Source organism: Phoenix dactylifera, chromosome 9 (genome assembly GCF_051530095.1).
Source record: "Phoenix dactylifera cultivar Ajwa chromosome 9, Ajwa_hap1_PhDact_Kaust_v1.1, whole genome shotgun sequence".
Lineage (NCBI taxonomy): Eukaryota > Viridiplantae > Streptophyta > Magnoliopsida > Arecales > Arecaceae > Phoenix > Phoenix dactylifera.
The window spans coordinates 911459-927616 of record NC_143198.1 but is presented as its reverse complement, the minus strand read 5'-3'; the positions used below and the strand labels follow the sequence as shown (position 1 = coordinate 927616).

Here is a 16158-nt window from a genome sequence, read left to right as displayed (position 1 = left end):
TTATCATTTGCCCCTACAAATGCTATTTCTCTCATCCGTTTCTTAAGTTATTTTCCTCTCAGTATTTTTCTCTGGACTCTTTTCTTCTTTCTCTTATAGTTGATTTCTTCTGACTTTGGATCCAACCTTGAAGAAAGTCCTAAGCTAGCAAAAGAAAATTCTTCGAGATAATTCTGCTCTCTTTTTTATCGTCTCCATATTTCTCTCATGTCTAACGGGATGTTGAGAATATCGATAGCTTTAATATATTCTTCAAGACCTACACGCACACACATATAATATATATATATATATATATATATATATATATATATATATATATATATATATATATATATATATATATATATATATATTGTCCTCACCTAGCAAGGAATAAATAGTCAGTACTGAGAAATCAATACTAACATAGATTAAGTAAAGACTTACAATTTACTAGATAAGTAAACAAGTGAGGTTTCATCTCTGATTTTCTATTTTGCAGATCTGAGAGGACTCAAAGCATGTAGTGGTCAAGATCTACATGGCAAGGATAAAACAATAAACTTGAAATGATTTTAAACAGTAAGTCTAGAATAGTAAACGTAAAGCTGTACAAATAAGCAGCAAAAGTCCCATAACATGGTGGTTGGGTTGGGCCTACTTCAGCGTAAATAGCAATGAAGAAGGATAAAAAGAAATTCATCAAGGATTAAATAACTAGTGTTCGGAAACAAATACTCTAACATGGAGCTAAGAAATACTTGTAGTCTACGAGATGAGCATAAAAAGTGACCTCATCTCCTACATCCTTCTTTGCAAATTTGAGTAAATACTTAATACGGAGCAACAAATACCTACATGATCAGGGTAAATAGTAACCTTGAAATGATAACTATTAAGTTTAAAACAATAAGCACTAAATTTATACAAATAAGCAACAAAAGTTCGGTAATATAATGGTCAGGTCAAGGATGCTTCACAACAAATAGCAATACAGAAGGGTAAGAAAAAGTTAGTAAGGAATAAACATTTAGTGTTGAGTAATAAACACTAACATAGAGTTAATAAATACTTGTGGTCTATGAGACAAGCACAAAATGTGAGATCTGATTCTGTGACTTCCTGCTGGTAGATTTGAGTAAACATTTAGTACGCAGCAGCGATAAATATATGCACGATCAAGATAACGGTAACCTTGAAATAATAAACATTAAGTGGTTGGTTTGGCCGGAAGCAATTAGTCATTATGGAAGCCCATTAGTTTATGTCATTCAAGTCGAACCATTTGTACATACGCTATCGTATCTCAGAGATCAAGATTCTTATTTTTATGGACGCCCACATTAGGGCTCCTGTCTTTATTATATTTTTTATATTTTTTTAATTTGGCGGGATGCACTTATGCTAGAGTTATATAAATTATTGTTAGAACAAAAAGAAGAAGAAGAAGAAGAAGAAGAAAGAAAGAAAAAAAAGAAAAGAAGAGGAAGAAGAAAACTTAACGAAAAGAAACAAACTTAAGAGAATGGCCGTCTTCCTCTGCTTTACGGACGCCAAAAGCATTGGACTCATAAAAGCGAACTCCCATTCCTCCCTCGCCCCTTCTGTGGTCTGATAGCGCTCCACGTAGGCGTGTGGGGGTATCCAGTTTACCCTTTCGCGTCCCCTAAACGCCCACCTGAGCCTAGCGGAGAAGAAGAGACCCCGGTGGATGGCGGCCAGCGGCGGCGGCGGCGGAATCCGGCCGGAGCTCGGCGGCCGGATTGCCCCGAGGGAGTGCGAGTCCTGCCGATCTGTCCCCGGCATCCCCTTCTGCCGCGTCGAGTGGTCCTTCCTCTGCACCGGCTGCGCCGCCCTCGTCCACGGCCACAACTGGATCGTTGCCGTCCCCCCAAACCCCAACCCTAACCCCAATTCCAACGCCTATCCCTGCCCGTACGCCAACCCTCACCACGTCGTGCAGCTGTGGTCCGATGAGGAGGCCCCCTCCGCCGGTGATCCTGATGACGGCGCCAACGGGGCGGCCGGCTCCAGCTACGGCGGGGGAAAGCGGAGGCGGCGGTCGGCCGGCTTTGCGGCGACCGGTGGGCCGGTGGCGAGCGTGATGAGGCGCAAGGAGAAGCGGAAGAGCCGCAAGTTCGAGAAGACGGTCAGCTACGAGACCCGGAAGGTGTATTTGGACCTGAGGCCCCGAGTCGACGGGAAGTTCACCAGGCCGGACTCCGGTGGCGACGAGGCGAGGCCGGACTCCGGCAAGGAGGCGAGGGCCGATGCCAGTGAAGCCGGGGGAAAGGCCAGATGCTAACGAGCAGCTGAGGTCGGATGCGAGCGAGGTGGTGAGGTTGAATTCGAGCGACGAGGTGGGGCTGCCGGAGGCGGGAGAAGAGGAATTGAGGCAGTTGGATGCTGTTGATGAACTGAGGTTGGAGGGATACTGATGGCGGGTCTTGGGTTGATCAACACTATGTGGGCTGGTTTGTTCAACAGAAATTTTTTCCAAGAGAGGTAAGACAGAAATTTGTCTTTATATTGGAATTTGTAGAATTACTAATAATTGCTTTGTCGAAACTTTTAGCTCAATTTAATGTTTATGACTGTGATTGCGTACATTTGTTGTGATTTAAGCATTAAATCGGAGCTCGAGAAAAAGAAGGTCAGGATTTATTCTTTTAGAAGTTGTGCTTATTGAATGTTGAGAATTTGCTTGTGTTCAAGAGGAAGGAATCCATCATTTAAAATGACTTAAATCAATGCACATCTCGCCTTGTGGTGAGGTGAGGCTTTCCAAAAGCTTCATATGTTATGACTTAAATTGTAGTGATGATTCACTGTTATGGTTACCCACAGTAGCTTCATATGTTAATGAGGCCTTCAATTATTTAGTCACAGTGATCGTTAGGTAATGTATATGGTGGCGTGATCAAGGAGTGTATAGCCCATATGGAAGAAGTTTTTCAGAGTTAGATATTGTAAAATATATAGGTCTAGAACGCATCTGGTTCCGACTAGATAACCCTTCTGGAGGCATATCTTATAAAGTGACAGCATCAGAAGTGAAGTGGGATTCGAGGTCAGTAAAGGGATAATATGGCATAAGAAGGATTAATCTTAAGCTTGAGAATATTCTCTCTAGTCTTGTCATTTTTAAGGTGGATGTCCCAGTTGAGAGATTGAGACTTTGGGTTGGTCTACTGCTCTTGAAAAAGGTATTTATTATTTAAGGAATTTGAGGAGCACTCACTTTGCTATCACTCTTAAAAACAATGCAATCTGCAATAGAAGTTTTTCAGCATACAAAGCTAAGATATTCTTTGTTTGGAGTGTTCCTTTCCCATCATTGCAAATCGTGAAGCATGCCTTCAGAGTCAGCTAGAAGTGGGTTAAAAATTGTTGGCTTGTTTTAATCAAGCCTTCAATATGGTTCTGATCCTGGTAGACCTTCTCATCTATTAGAATGCTTTAGAAGGAGGAAAGGATGGAATTCTGTAAGCTTTATTCTCATGAAGATGAGAACATTCCCCATGTTTTACGTTCTTGCACCTACTGTGGGTCTAGGTGAGTTTTTGGTTGGCTACCAATACTAGAAGACTCTAAATGCCTCTTCCAATTTCAATTAAAGGTATACATTTTCCACTCTATTTCAGATGTTGCACGACGACTATAGTAAGTTTGGCGTCCCATAAATTCTGAGAAACTTTGAACGTAACTAAGAGAAAACGCTTAATAGGAAGTTGTACTAGTTGGTAAGATGCTAATTATGACACGCGCAAGGAGTATGAAAGAGCCTCATCAAAAATGCAGTATATCTATAATCTTCGATGGTTGCAGTTTGTTAGATGTTTTTCAGAAGTTCTGCCTATCTTAATTGGGGTTTATCAGTGAAATGTATGAACAAGTTCTTTCCTATTCCTGAAGTGAATTAATCTGCATTTCGATCGCATCTCTGGTCCTAGGAATAGTAGCAGCTGCTGGAGCAGGACTGGCAGGCAGCATTAGCAATAGGAGCATCAATAGTAGCAGTAGGAGCAACAGGAAGGAGCCGTAGGAGCACTTTATAACAGCATTGAATCCAATACAAGGTTTATAATTACTGAGATCTCAGCCATTGTAGAGGTTGTCCTATATCAAAATGGACCAAGATCCTAGTTTATTTTTGCCAGGATAGGAAATTTGGAAAGAACAGAAAAGTGACGAGATTTTTGAGATCTCAGCTGGTATTGCAGGAACCAATATTTTTGAGATATAGGTTAAGAGAGTGAGCCCTGAATAGCTTCTATTTTAACGAAGTGATTGAATAATTAATAATTAGAATATTGATTTAAAATTCTAGAAATGCGTATTAGGAAATCTTTGCCAATATTTAAATATCATTTCGGCTGATATTGAAATACGTTGCTCTATATTAGCCGATATAATATGGGGCGAAATATGGGTTATATCATATTGGAGACTGCCTGATACTAATACAAGCTATCTTAAGCTGTGATATTGGTTGAGATGAAAACTTTGACGCTATATCATGAATAGCAATAGGACTAGCAGGAGCATCAGCAGTAGCATTTGCAATAGCTTGAAGAGTAGGAGCAGCAACAGCAGAAACAGCAATAGCAATGGCAATTGCAGCAGCAGTGGCAGTAGTAGGAGCAGCAATATTAGGAACATTAGCAGCAACATCTGCAGCAGCAGTAGCTTAAGTAGGAAGTAGTATTTTCACTTGGACCATATATCACTATTCACCAACTGTATAATAGAAAGTAGCGATGATGTGCGACCATGCCAATTTTCCATTCTGTTGGGTCAAATGTAACTAAAATGCTGAAGTAATTGCAGTGCAATCTACCCATGAAAATCTCTGACAATCAGGTGCTAGAGTAGGCATTTTTCTTCACATTGTATCAAAGTTGTTTAAAATTGTGATTTTAGCTTTCTTTTGCCTGTTACATCAATAATAATAATAATCAGAAGACTTGCATAATCAGCACGCTAGAATCATTAACCTGTTGAAACTTGAAAATACTCTAAGATTACCTCAGAAATTGTTATTTATAATTAAATAGAGTCCACTTACTCCATGCAGTGGCTTCCTTTTTACAAGTTAGCTATTCTTTTGTTTGCTATCATCTTCATGTGAAGAGCTGTTTGCATTTTCTCACTTGAAACAGTACTGTTTCTTCATTTGGTTTTGCTAGTTGTCTTTGCTCCCCTCTTGTTGTTGAACAGTAAATTTGTACTTCACTCAACCTGCCCCTCGATGGACGTGACTTTTATGTGCTTTTTCCCTCTCAGGTTAAGTGGCTTGGAGGCAGTTCCATGTGCCTCCTCTTAAGGAGCTCCATTGATATATCTGGTGTTCTTGTATCATTTCAGTCATTGCCTAGTTAAAAGACCTTCTACCCATCATTAAATGCTCTCAAGCAAAATGTCTAGCCTCTTTGCTGGAGAATTAGCAGGTCTGTTAGCTTCTTTATGAACTTGCCTCTATATAAACTGTTCGAACCTGTATTTTTTTTTTTAGTTTAATTTGTTTGAGAAACAAAATGTAATGAGAGGGGAAAAGAAGGAAACAATCTAATGAATGGAAGCCTGGCAGCAACCTAAAACTCATGTCAACTGATCGTAGAACTCGTAAGGCCTGGTCCTAATATGGAAACCTAATTAGTGTTTCAGCATCAGGTGCTTGGTTGACGTGCTATCTTTATTTGCTGAATGATACTGATACTGATTCTCTAGAATGAGCTGATGTCGATGCTAATTGTAATACTACATTTAATGATGAACACGGCAGCCTCTCACTACAAAGCATGTTATTTAATGGCTGCCTAATCCTGAACTAGACTTTTTGGTTTAGGAGCAAGCTTGATCTGCGGCCTGTTTTATTCTCCTGCTATGAACCAATTCTAAGAATGGTGTATGCTCTTCTGCAGCAACTAACTTGACTTGCAGGAGTATCAACTTTTGATACTCCCGTCGTGCAATCTTAGAGCATGCAGAGGTGGTGCTACATTTTGTGGGACTTCTATGCCTAGCTTTACTTGGTACATCGGCACTATTTTTTTTAGATTTTTTTTGCATAAATGTTTTTATAAAAAAATTAAATTTATGTGAATACTCTCATAAATCACTGTTTTCTAAAAAAACGATTCTAATATAACTATTCTTCTAACATCCTTAATAAAAACTATATTTATTTTAATTAAAAATAAAATAAAATTTGAAATTATTTTTTCGTTTCGATTGTTTTATAAATATTTTTTTTGCACAGCTACTCATTAAGAATATTTTAATTATTTTAATTTGAAATCGTTAATTTTTAATGGTATTACATGGCGTCAGTACATCCGTAAAAACAAAAATAAAAGAAAAAAATAACAAAATAAATATTTTATGAGGGTATTTAGAAAAATATTTATATAAAAATAGATATTTGGAGGGGGTTTTGAAAGCTTAAAAAAAGGTAATTTCACCGTGCCCTAAAGAATGGGGAGTATAATTATTGTATGCCTAACCACTTAATGACATCCTTGCCACCAAAGGGTTCATCTAATGTACTTCTAGTAATAAATGTTTTGTTGCAGGCACACGGCATCAAAACCTAATCTGGACTCATATTGTGAAGTAAAATTCCAACTTATGGGCATGATTAAACTCTAATTAGTCACCGGCGGGCCACATTCCACCGTGATGATTGGGTGGGTGAGTCGGAGCTCATCTTGTCGCTACGCTCTTGATTTCACGCTCCGCCTTGTCCCCCAATCAAAAGGCGGTAGGTGGGTCGCAGTCCTGATGATCCCTCCAAACAAACGGCCCAGATCGATCCATCGTGATAGACCAATGGCCTGCCATCCAGCTCATGCTCCCCAACTTACACCTGTTGTGCGATACCGTACCATGGTCCATCGATCCTGCGGTTCTGAAAGGATTCACCATCCACCATTGGATCACCCACTCGTCGATTTGAGATGTGTGCACGGGAGGGATGACGGAGTTCCGATCGCTTTCAGATCTGTGCGGTGGGTGATCCAATTGTGGATTCACGGAAAGATACAAACGGAAAATATCACCACGGTGGTGGTATTCTCGTAATTCTTCGAAGAAAACAGGGGGTAACAGCTCACCGCCAGCATGGCATTCATTTCCCCAAACTGCCCCCATACTAAGATAAAATTGCCATGATGTGACTTGAAAAGATCCTGGGAATAAGGGCTGTGGTGTGGTCTTTTCTGTACGGCGGTGAGCCGACCGAACGCGGTGGGGCCAGTTGCGGACTTCAAAGCAATAATGAAATCCGGTTAATAATAAGTGGGCCCCGGTTCTTTTCATCTTTCTCGTCGTTTCCTTCTTTAAAAATCCTCTCCGAGCGAAACAAAGTCTCGCGGGCGCGTTTTTTTAACTTCTTCTCTTTTTTTTTATCTATCTCGCGGGTGGAGAGGGAGAGGGAGAGGGAGAGGGAAATCTAGGGTTAGGGTTTGTGAGATCTCGGGAGGAGGAGGAGGGTAGAGATGAGGGAGATTATAAGCATCCATATAGGGCAGGCGGGGATTCAGGTGGGGAATTCTTGCTGGGAGCTCTACTGTCTCGAGCATGGCATCCAGCCAGATGGCATGATGCCCAGGTTTATTTTGTGTTGAAATTTCGTCTATATCTCCTTTAAACTTCTCTTCTTTATGGTTCTGTGCTTTGATTGTGTTTAATTTGCTTCGATCACGGTCTACTCCAATGGATCTAATGAGGAGTTGAGAAGGCTAATTTTGGATTGTTACGAGGCCCAAAACTCTCCCTTGCGTCCGCGGGGTTGGGGGCGGGTTACATTTCCCGCATCTTTTACCATCAATTTCAGCCTCTTCTTTTTTTTATTTTGCAATTGGAGAACGGTCGGTCTCTAATTACTCGAAGCTAGCTGAGAAATATGTTGTTAAATTCGTCTATTTTAGGAATATTGCCAATCTCTTCAGTTTCTGAGTTGAATGAGATGTTGGCGGTTATTATTGGTTTCCTCTGCGAGGAATTTGGTTCAGGATGTGATATTGAAAGATCATTATCATCTATTGCCCAAAGGAGGCTTTTTTATTGACATAATAAATAACAGCGCAGAGGTACAACAATTTGGCCATCGTTGATTAAAAAAAAAAAAAGATTTTGATGGTCATGGGTAGAGTGGAAGTGTTTTAAGTTTTGCTAATAGTGAATGATTTGAAGATGCTATCGAGTGTCTTGGAATCCTCTGGTGTGTTCTTTCTATGAACTGGGTGGTTTGGCTGATGCTCTGAGCTTTGATGTTCCCTGCAGTGATACTTCGGTAGGCATTGCACATGATGCCTTCAATACCTTCTTCAGCGAGACTGGTGCCGGCAAGCATGTGCCTAGGGCCATATTTGTGGATCTGGAGCCCACCGTGATCGATGAAATTAGAGCTGGGGCTTATCGCCAACTCTTCCATCCAGAGCAGCTCATTTCTGGGAAGGAGGATGCTGCTAATAACTTTGCTCGAGGACACTACACAGGTAGAATATATAAGCTTGGTAATCTTTTAGATGCTATTAGAAGAAAGTCTTGTCTGCTCTTGATTCTGGCTTTTATTGGTTTGTGTTTATGGGCTGCAGTGGGGAAGGAAATTGTAGATCTCTGCCTCGATCGTGTCAGGAAATTGGCAGACAACTGCACTGGCTTGCAAGGTTTTCTAGTTTTCAGCGCTGTTGGTGGTGGCACTGGGTCTGGCTTGGGTTCCTTGTTGTTGGAACGTTTGTCTGTAGATTATGGGAAGAAGTCGAAGCTTGGCTTCACCATCTATCCTTCCCCACAGGTAATAATATGTTGTTTGAATTCTCTAAGTGTTGGTGTCTCATCAAATGTTTGACCTGTTATGTAAGCTTCTTCTTTATGATACCATCGAGGAGCTTGTGCTGTTCATCCTGATGTACCTTTTTGTCAATAGTCTTTTGTTATGCATCCTTTGAGGCTTTATAACTCCATAATCTTGTGAGAGTCTGTGGCGGTGGAAGACTTGCTTGAGGAGAGCTTATTAACGACATGTTAGTTAGTGACTTAGAGGTATATCATGAGCCATTAAAGTGCATGAACAAATTAGAGAACAGATTTCCAAAATGTCTACCATTAATTGACAAATGCATTTTTGGTGTTTAGAAATAGACTATTGAAAATTTAATGCTTAATGTATTACCAAACCTGAAACATACTGGCAAAGTTTTTTTTTTTTTTCATTAGTAAAATCTCTGGGATGGTAAGATTTTTCAGTTGTGACATATTGTAGCTCAGTAGGTGTAACAACTAATAAAAAGTATTTTATCTATAGCTTTTTCAGAGTCTAGCTGTCAGAGCTTTAGTGTCATATGGGAAAACATGCTGCCAAACTGAAACCCTCCAAATTCTGAGTTGTCTTTGGATCAGCTTTGATAGTTGCCAATGGAAGACCTCCAAATATAAAATTGTTATATTTATTATTTTAGGTTAAAACGTATGCCTGTGGGCATGCACATACCTGCACTCGGGGCCATCTATGGGCACAAGGACGTGTGGGTATGGTGAGTAGAGCCATTGTGGCGGTAGCTACTTACCACTAGGTTGGTGGTTATTGCTATCATCGTCTTTGGCTTTGCAGAGCGGACTTCTTAATGTAGTCATTTTTGATTGCAGGTTTCTACAGCAGTCGTCGAGCCATATAACAGTGTTCTTTCTACTCATTCCTTGCTCGAACACACAGATGTTGCAGTTCTTTTGGACAATGAAGCGATTTATGATATCTGCCGCAGGTCCCTGGATATTGAAAGGCCAACTTACACCAACTTGAACCGTTTGATATCGCAGATCATATCCTCCTTGACAACTTCTCTAAGGTTTGATGGAGCCATTAACGTTGATATAACTGAGTTCCAGACCAATCTCGTACCCTATCCCCGGATCCATTTCATGCTCTCCTCATATGCCCCTGTTATCTCTGCTGAGAAAGCATACCATGAGCAGCTTTCAGTGCCTGAAATCACAAATGCGGTGTTTGAACCTTCAAGCATGATGGCAAAGTGTGACCCAAGGCATGGAAAGTACATGGCCTGTTGTTTGATGTACCGTGGAGATGTCGTACCCAAGGACGTCAATGCTGCTGTAGCAACAATTAAAACCAAGAGAACCATCCAATTTGTCGACTGGTGAGTTTCCACAATTGCATTCCCCTTTCCTCTTGTCGATCTGTTTTTGCGAGATTCAACTACATGGACTATGGAACTGACTACATTGTTTTACTGTCAAGGTGCCCAACTGGTTTCAAGTGTGGAATCAACTATCAGCCACCCACGGTGGTCCCGGGCGGCGATTTGGCCAAGGTGCAGCGGGCTGTTTGCATGATCAGCAACAACACCGCGGTGGCAGAGGTGTTTTCGCGAATTGACCACAAATTTGATCTCATGTATGCCAAGCGTGCATTTGTTCACTGGTATGTTGGAGAAGGGATGGAAGAAGGGGAGTTTTCTGAAGCCCGAGAGGATTTGGCTGCCCTTGAGAAGGACTACGAGGAAGTTGGGGCAGAGGGTGCAGATGATGATTTGGACGACGGAGAAGATTATTGATTTGCTGGAATCGTTAATTAGGGAGTGGTGTTTTTGTGGCTTTTATCTGTGTCCTTCGCTGTTTGTGCATTATACTCTTGTTTTACACGATTAATATGGTTTCTTGCTTTGTATTGTGCTCTCTTTATTTTTGAAGTTATCTGTGGCCTTTTATATTCTTCAGTTATTTCAGATTCAGCAGTGTTATGAGATATGCTGTGTTTTTATTTTTCCCATCATTCTGATCCAGGACTTGGTGATTGCTGACTTGGGGATTACCAGGTCTGAATTGGATAAATGACTGCTGTAAGGGAAGTTAAATTGTAGCTTGAAATTTGGCTAATGCAATGTAATTGGCAACAAACAAGAGAGAGCAAGAAGAGGGCAAAAAAATTATGAGTGAAAAAATTATGCTCCGACTCATTGGGATTTTTGTGCAATAGCTCCAATTCCTAGTTCAAGGAGTCCGTGTTTAATCAGTAAGTTTCTTGTTGAAGTAAGATAGATGGAAATCCAATTGGATATGGCTCGATAGCAATTGTATCCGGCTCTTGAAACATTATTCATGATTTATGTTTTATTGTCAGAAGTTGGTCATCTTGGAGAGAAAAAAATGGCAGCAAAAAGAATCTTGAAGCTAAGCTAAGACCAGTGAAAGGGATGACTGACAGGTCAAATTCGGAGCAGTTTTCCAAACTAAACCGACTATTCTCCATCTTCCATTGTGGAGTTCTGAAATGTGAAAATTTAATTATTGGACAACTAAATTATTTAGAAATCTACTCTGCTGAGACAAGTGATTGCGACCATAATATTACTCAATGAAGGGAGATTTATTCCGCCTTTTCTCTGAAATACTTATATACAGGTGAGTAGCAATTCTCTGGATTATTAATCAAGTGGTATTGGAGACAATCCTAACAAGCCATGTCATGCTGCGAGCATCATTATCGTTAGACAAAGCCACGGAACAATTAGCCATATCAATCACCTGGTGAAGCACTTTCTGATGTTCAAACATCAAACCTTCTATGGAGGGAAGAGGGGTGCAAGCACTAGGTTATAATCCTATTTGCAAGATCATGTTGGCATTAGAATTTAATGAGCAGGTTTGGTTTGTGTTCATAGATTTTTTTTACTTATTTTATATTTGATCCGATCCGACCTGATTGCCACCTCTAGTAGTGTAAAATCATTGAAAGCTCTCCTAATGTGACCCCTAGTAGTGTAAAAATCATTGGAAGCTCTCCCAATGTGACGAGAAAGGTGAGATAGCAAAAGGATGAAAATAATAGATCCTATCAAGCAAGTCACTTAGCTCACAAAAGCCAATTTTTTTAATAAATTAAAAGCAGTTGAGGACCACAGTCATAAAGGACCACTTGCTATAAAAATGAGCTCAAGAGAGACCATGGAGGCATCTTTTGTAGCTCACGGGCTTCTAGATTCAAGACTCAAAATATCATGTAGCAGTTTAGTTCGAGAGCAAGGGAGTTCAACGCATAACGTATTGGATGCCACAAGGTCAAAAATAACTTCAAGCATGGTTTTTGTGCCTTGGTACCAATCCAAGAGCAGCGGCTTTAATTACAGAGGGCAGTATTTCATGATCTTCTCATATCGCACTCATATATAAAGAGTTCGAAAAGGAGGACCAGCCTTCTAGGAGAGGAGGACACTTATCAGATTAATTTAGTTTATGTAGAGAATATTTTCTTATTATTTATACCAAATATATTTTAACAGGAGTTTGAGTAGGGTTGGAGTTCTTATTTATGGAATTTAGAGAATGGTTGCATTCAGATTAGCTCTAAAATTATGGTGAGAGCTGTCAAAGGATGTCTATCATCTATGTAATGCAATGTTTTTTTTTCCCCATTTTGCCCGGGATCTTACAAAGTTAAAAGGGGCATCTCTTCTTCCTTCAAGGAAGATTTTTTTCCTAAAATTGAGTTATAAACCCGTAGGATGCTGATTTCTACCTGAAGGTGAGGAGAGTTCCATTATTTGGTGTTCATAAACATTTGCTTCTGAAACTAGGTTTCTAAGAGCGCAGGAAAAAGAAAAACCTCAAAATTTGTATCTTATTCGCTCTCCACATTAGCATGTTGAAGTAATTTGAAGCATGCAATCCTCCATCATTAATCCTTTATCTAAGACAATGGACATGAACATGTTCTTGGATTGACAATACTTTGAGAGAATCCTTGGCTGATAATTGTTTCACTACTACCTCCACAATAACATCCTCTTTATTTAGCAATCAGAATGATGTAGCACTGAAGGTCCTGTTGGTGTGAGTAGGACTCAGTGGTTTGGCGTTCTTACCAACTACCACTTCTTAGGACAGATCATCTATGTCTCATTCTGCATCATGCCTTAACTACTGCATCATATAGAAGTTCTCATTAACAAAAGCTAATTCATTCGGCTTGCAAACTATACTGGATCTTATTAACAAAATATTGGTCTGGCTGAGCAAAAGTTACAGCCAATTTAATAGCCACCACTAGCCTGAATTAATCTGATGTCAGTCATCCGAAAGACCAATTACCAGCAATCCATATTCCATCTATATGTCAGCTAATAAATCAAATATATGATCTGAGCTCTAAAATGACATTTGATCAGCTCTCAACCTGATGTCAACCCCGATCATCGCCGATGAATAAAGAAATAAAAGGAACTAATATGCTGACAAGCATTTACACCTAATTTCTTACTAAATGTATGAGATGAAAGGAAAGGAAGTTCCCAGCACAACTGAAGTTCCACATCAAAATGAATTCGGGTACTCAATTCTAAAAACTTTGTTTTGTGCATTACACCCCCTACCCATCAAGATATCTCCATATATGTAAAACACAAAAAGTGTTTTCATAGGGGGAAAAAAAAAAGAAAAGAAAAAGAGAGAGAAGAAGAAGAAGAAGAAGAGAAGGTAGATGACCAGACCATCAAGTCCTGCAACTCAAGTGACATATAGGGGGAAGGTCCCATAAAGAATCAGAGGGATCATGCACTGTCTCCAAGTACTCCTGAACTCCATTCATTGCATAGAGTGATGCCGATATCTGCCTCTCCACCTTCATCCTATCAAACTCTGACAGCTCCGAGCTTCCATTGGGCAACTCAAATCCATCGAACGGAGGGAGGTGGTCGAATCCAGATTCGAACGCCCATGAATTATCCGATGGTGAAGAGCCCAATTCAAGCTCTTCTGCACCGTTGCTGAAGTATGGCCTATAGACTTCATCAGCTATTTGTTTTACTTGTTTCTTATCATGGCCAAGAGCGGAAGCACCGTTGCTGCTGCTGCTTTCGGCAGTGATGGTGCATGAACTAGTGCTGGTACTGAGACTAGCAGTAGGTACAGCAGTAGAATAGCTTGGAGAATGCTTGGTGGGTCGAGGATGAGATCCAGCTTTTCCGAGCTTCTTGTGGTCGAGGAGGTTGCGAATCCTCGTGGCCAGCGGGGAGTCGGAGGGGACGTGGGTGGTGAAGTTGGTGCGGGTGTTGGACCCTCGGAGGAGGCAGGCGGCCTCATCGTACGCTCGGGCCGCCTCCTCGGCGGTCTCGAAGGTCCCCAGCCACATCCTAATCTTCTGTGTGGTGTCCTTGATCTCTGCCACCCATCTCCCTGAGGGCCTTTGCCTGACGCCGATGAATTTTGTGCTGCTGCTGCTGCTCTCGCTCCTGCCCTTGAACTTGGTGGGCTTGGAGACTGGGACTTGATGCTGCCTTTGTTGCTGGAATAGGGGCTCCATGATTGAAGTGGTTGTTAGCACAAGATTTTGGCTGTAGGGAGAGAGGGGAGGGGGGAGGATTTAATTTAAGGGAAGGGGAGGGAAGGAGGGGAGTATATCCAACGGGAAGATAGTAGAGGGCTTGTTCTGACCTCTCTGTCTGGTAGCAATTTGGAATTTATGGAGCTTTAGGATGACTGAGTTCTCAAGGAGACAATGATGCATTTTGTCACTTGGAGGAGTTTGTTTCAATGCCTTTTAGGAATGTTGTGGTGGACATGTTCGCAGCCTAGCTTGGTCTTGGTCATACATGCAAGAGACTGAGTGTTATTTGACCCAAGCAAGCAAACAAAACCCAAAACAAAAAGAAAAAAGGTAAATATAGAAATTCTAAGGTCTAGTTAAAAGCATGACATCGAATGCACGTCAATTTTTTGGTGAGCCGTTGCCCAGTATATAAAAAAACTCAAAGACCTAACTAGGAGCATTGCATGCAATGAAGATCATATTTTGGTGGTCCATTCAAGAATAGCTTGTATGATGGTTTAAGTAGTCCTTCTCACGAAACAGCATGCATTCTAGTCCCACTTGATACTTTCTAATTTCCTGTTCTCTTTCTAAATTTCCTAAGTAATCTTCTTTTTTTTTTTTTAAGTATACTTTCTTTTGTTCCTTGAATCAAGGTTGTGGACTTATGGCTCGGTGCACCTGTTGCTTGATCAAGTGTACCTATAGAGAGGACAATAGTGCAGTTAATTGGTTGGCACTTTATATGGCAGAATGATATGGATTCGTCGTATTCGTGATTTGATTGTGTCGGATACTTATCGATGTATCTACATTAGAGCTCTATGTTGTAGCTAATTTCTTAAAAAAATAAAAAAAACGCTAACGATGAGCATTTGAGACGAGAACCAAATATAAAAGCTAAATCAATTCCCGTAGTTGTAGATATTATAACCTACATGGTACAGCATCTGTTGATTAATTGTAGTCGAATGAAGTTATATTTCAGCTATTTGATCATTTTGAGCTATTCAAACTCAAACCATGGTAGCTACAAGCTAATGTACAACCTCCATCGTAACTCGCATTATAGCTGATACTGAGTTGATGTTTTGAATTTTCCAAATCTCAAATTGAATACTAGATCAGAATCTAGGCGGTGAGCGGGCAAAGAACCCTTCAACTACGACACTTGGATCTCAAATCAAAGCCCACACTCCATGGACAGCTTCAAAACCCAGAACCATTTACCATATATTAATCAAATGAAAAAAAGAGATATCTAAGCAAAGATGCTGGTCTCTCCCACTCCACTAGTGCTTTAATTGCCTGGTCAACCCGGAACAGGAACCAAGTCATGGGAGCACGATTAATTGCCACCTGGCGACATGGGAGCGCTCGACGGTACCCGACGACATGGATGCACCTAAGGACGGTAGGGTCTACATTCCTAAAGAACCGAAGAAGAAAGGGACAACGTCTTTTGCCGCGCGGTACGCGGGTGGATGCCGTAATAACGGCCGTCGCTGTTATGAATGACTCGCACCAATAGCCATGCGCCTAGGGTTAGGTTTGTTGGGTCAAAAAAAAGAGGAAATTTTTAAAATTAAAATAAATAACTTTAAATAAAATGGTAACTTTTGATTAAATTATTTGTCTGACTTTTTTCATATAAAATAATGTTTCTTTATTTATTTTTAACTAAAAATAGTATTTTATTTTTTTGTAATAAAAAATTCTAAATAGTTGCTTACATCACCCTTCTGTACAAAAAGATCCTATGATCAAATCTTGAGAGTATTTTTTTGAGAAGATAGTCAATGGAAATAATTTTATGAGACGATCAATGAACCTTTTGTTATTATTTTTTT

At 40.4% G+C, this 16158-nt stretch overlaps 2 protein-coding genes and 1 pseudogene across 2 annotated transcripts; 2 read left to right on the top strand and 1 right to left on the bottom strand.

Annotated features, from left to right (window-relative positions):
• Positions 1-1528: 1528 nt before the first annotated feature.
• LOC103717645 (uncharacterized) lies at positions 1529-5794 on the top strand. Its single transcript, XM_008806106.6, has 2 exons — positions 1529-2487; positions 5269-5794. Exon 1 carries the CDS (start codon positions 1694-1696, stop codon positions 2285-2287), a length of 594 nt encoding a protein of 197 aa, XP_008804328.1. The 5' UTR covers positions 1529-1693; the 3' UTR covers positions 2288-2487; positions 5269-5794.
• A 1515-nt stretch (positions 5795-7309) lies between these two features.
• Positions 7310-10750, top strand: LOC120107145 (tubulin alpha-1 chain-like). Its single transcript, XM_039120321.3, has 5 exons — positions 7310-7594; positions 8269-8483; positions 8583-8782; positions 9634-10142; positions 10244-10750. The coding sequence occupies exons 1-5, from the start codon at positions 7482-7484 to the stop codon at positions 10557-10559; spliced, it is 1353 nt and encodes a 450-aa protein (XP_038976249.1). The 5' UTR covers positions 7310-7481; the 3' UTR covers positions 10560-10750.
• Positions 10751-13450: 2700 nt separating this feature from the next.
• On the bottom strand, positions 13451-14427 carry LOC120105139 (ethylene-responsive transcription factor ERN1 pseudogene; annotated as a pseudogene).
• Positions 14428-16158: the final 1731 nt, after the last annotated feature.

Excerpts from the sequence above, each read along its gene's own strand:
- LOC120107145 (XM_039120321.3), top strand. The coding sequence starts at position 7,482 with ATGAGGGAGATTATAAGCATCCATATAGGGCAGGCGGGGATTCAGGTG. Across the intron at positions 7,595-8,268 it reads CCAGATGGCATGATGCCCAG|TGATACTTCGGTAGGCATTG; the intron begins GTTTATTTTGTG and ends TGTTCCCTGCAG. Across the intron at positions 8,783-9,633 it reads CCATCTATCCTTCCCCACAG|GTTTCTACAGCAGTCGTCGA; the intron begins GTAATAATATGT and ends TTTTGATTGCAG.
- LOC103717645 (XM_008806106.6), top strand. The coding sequence starts at position 1,694 with ATGGCGGCCAGCGGCGGCGGCGGCGGAATCCGGCCGGAGCTCGGCGGC.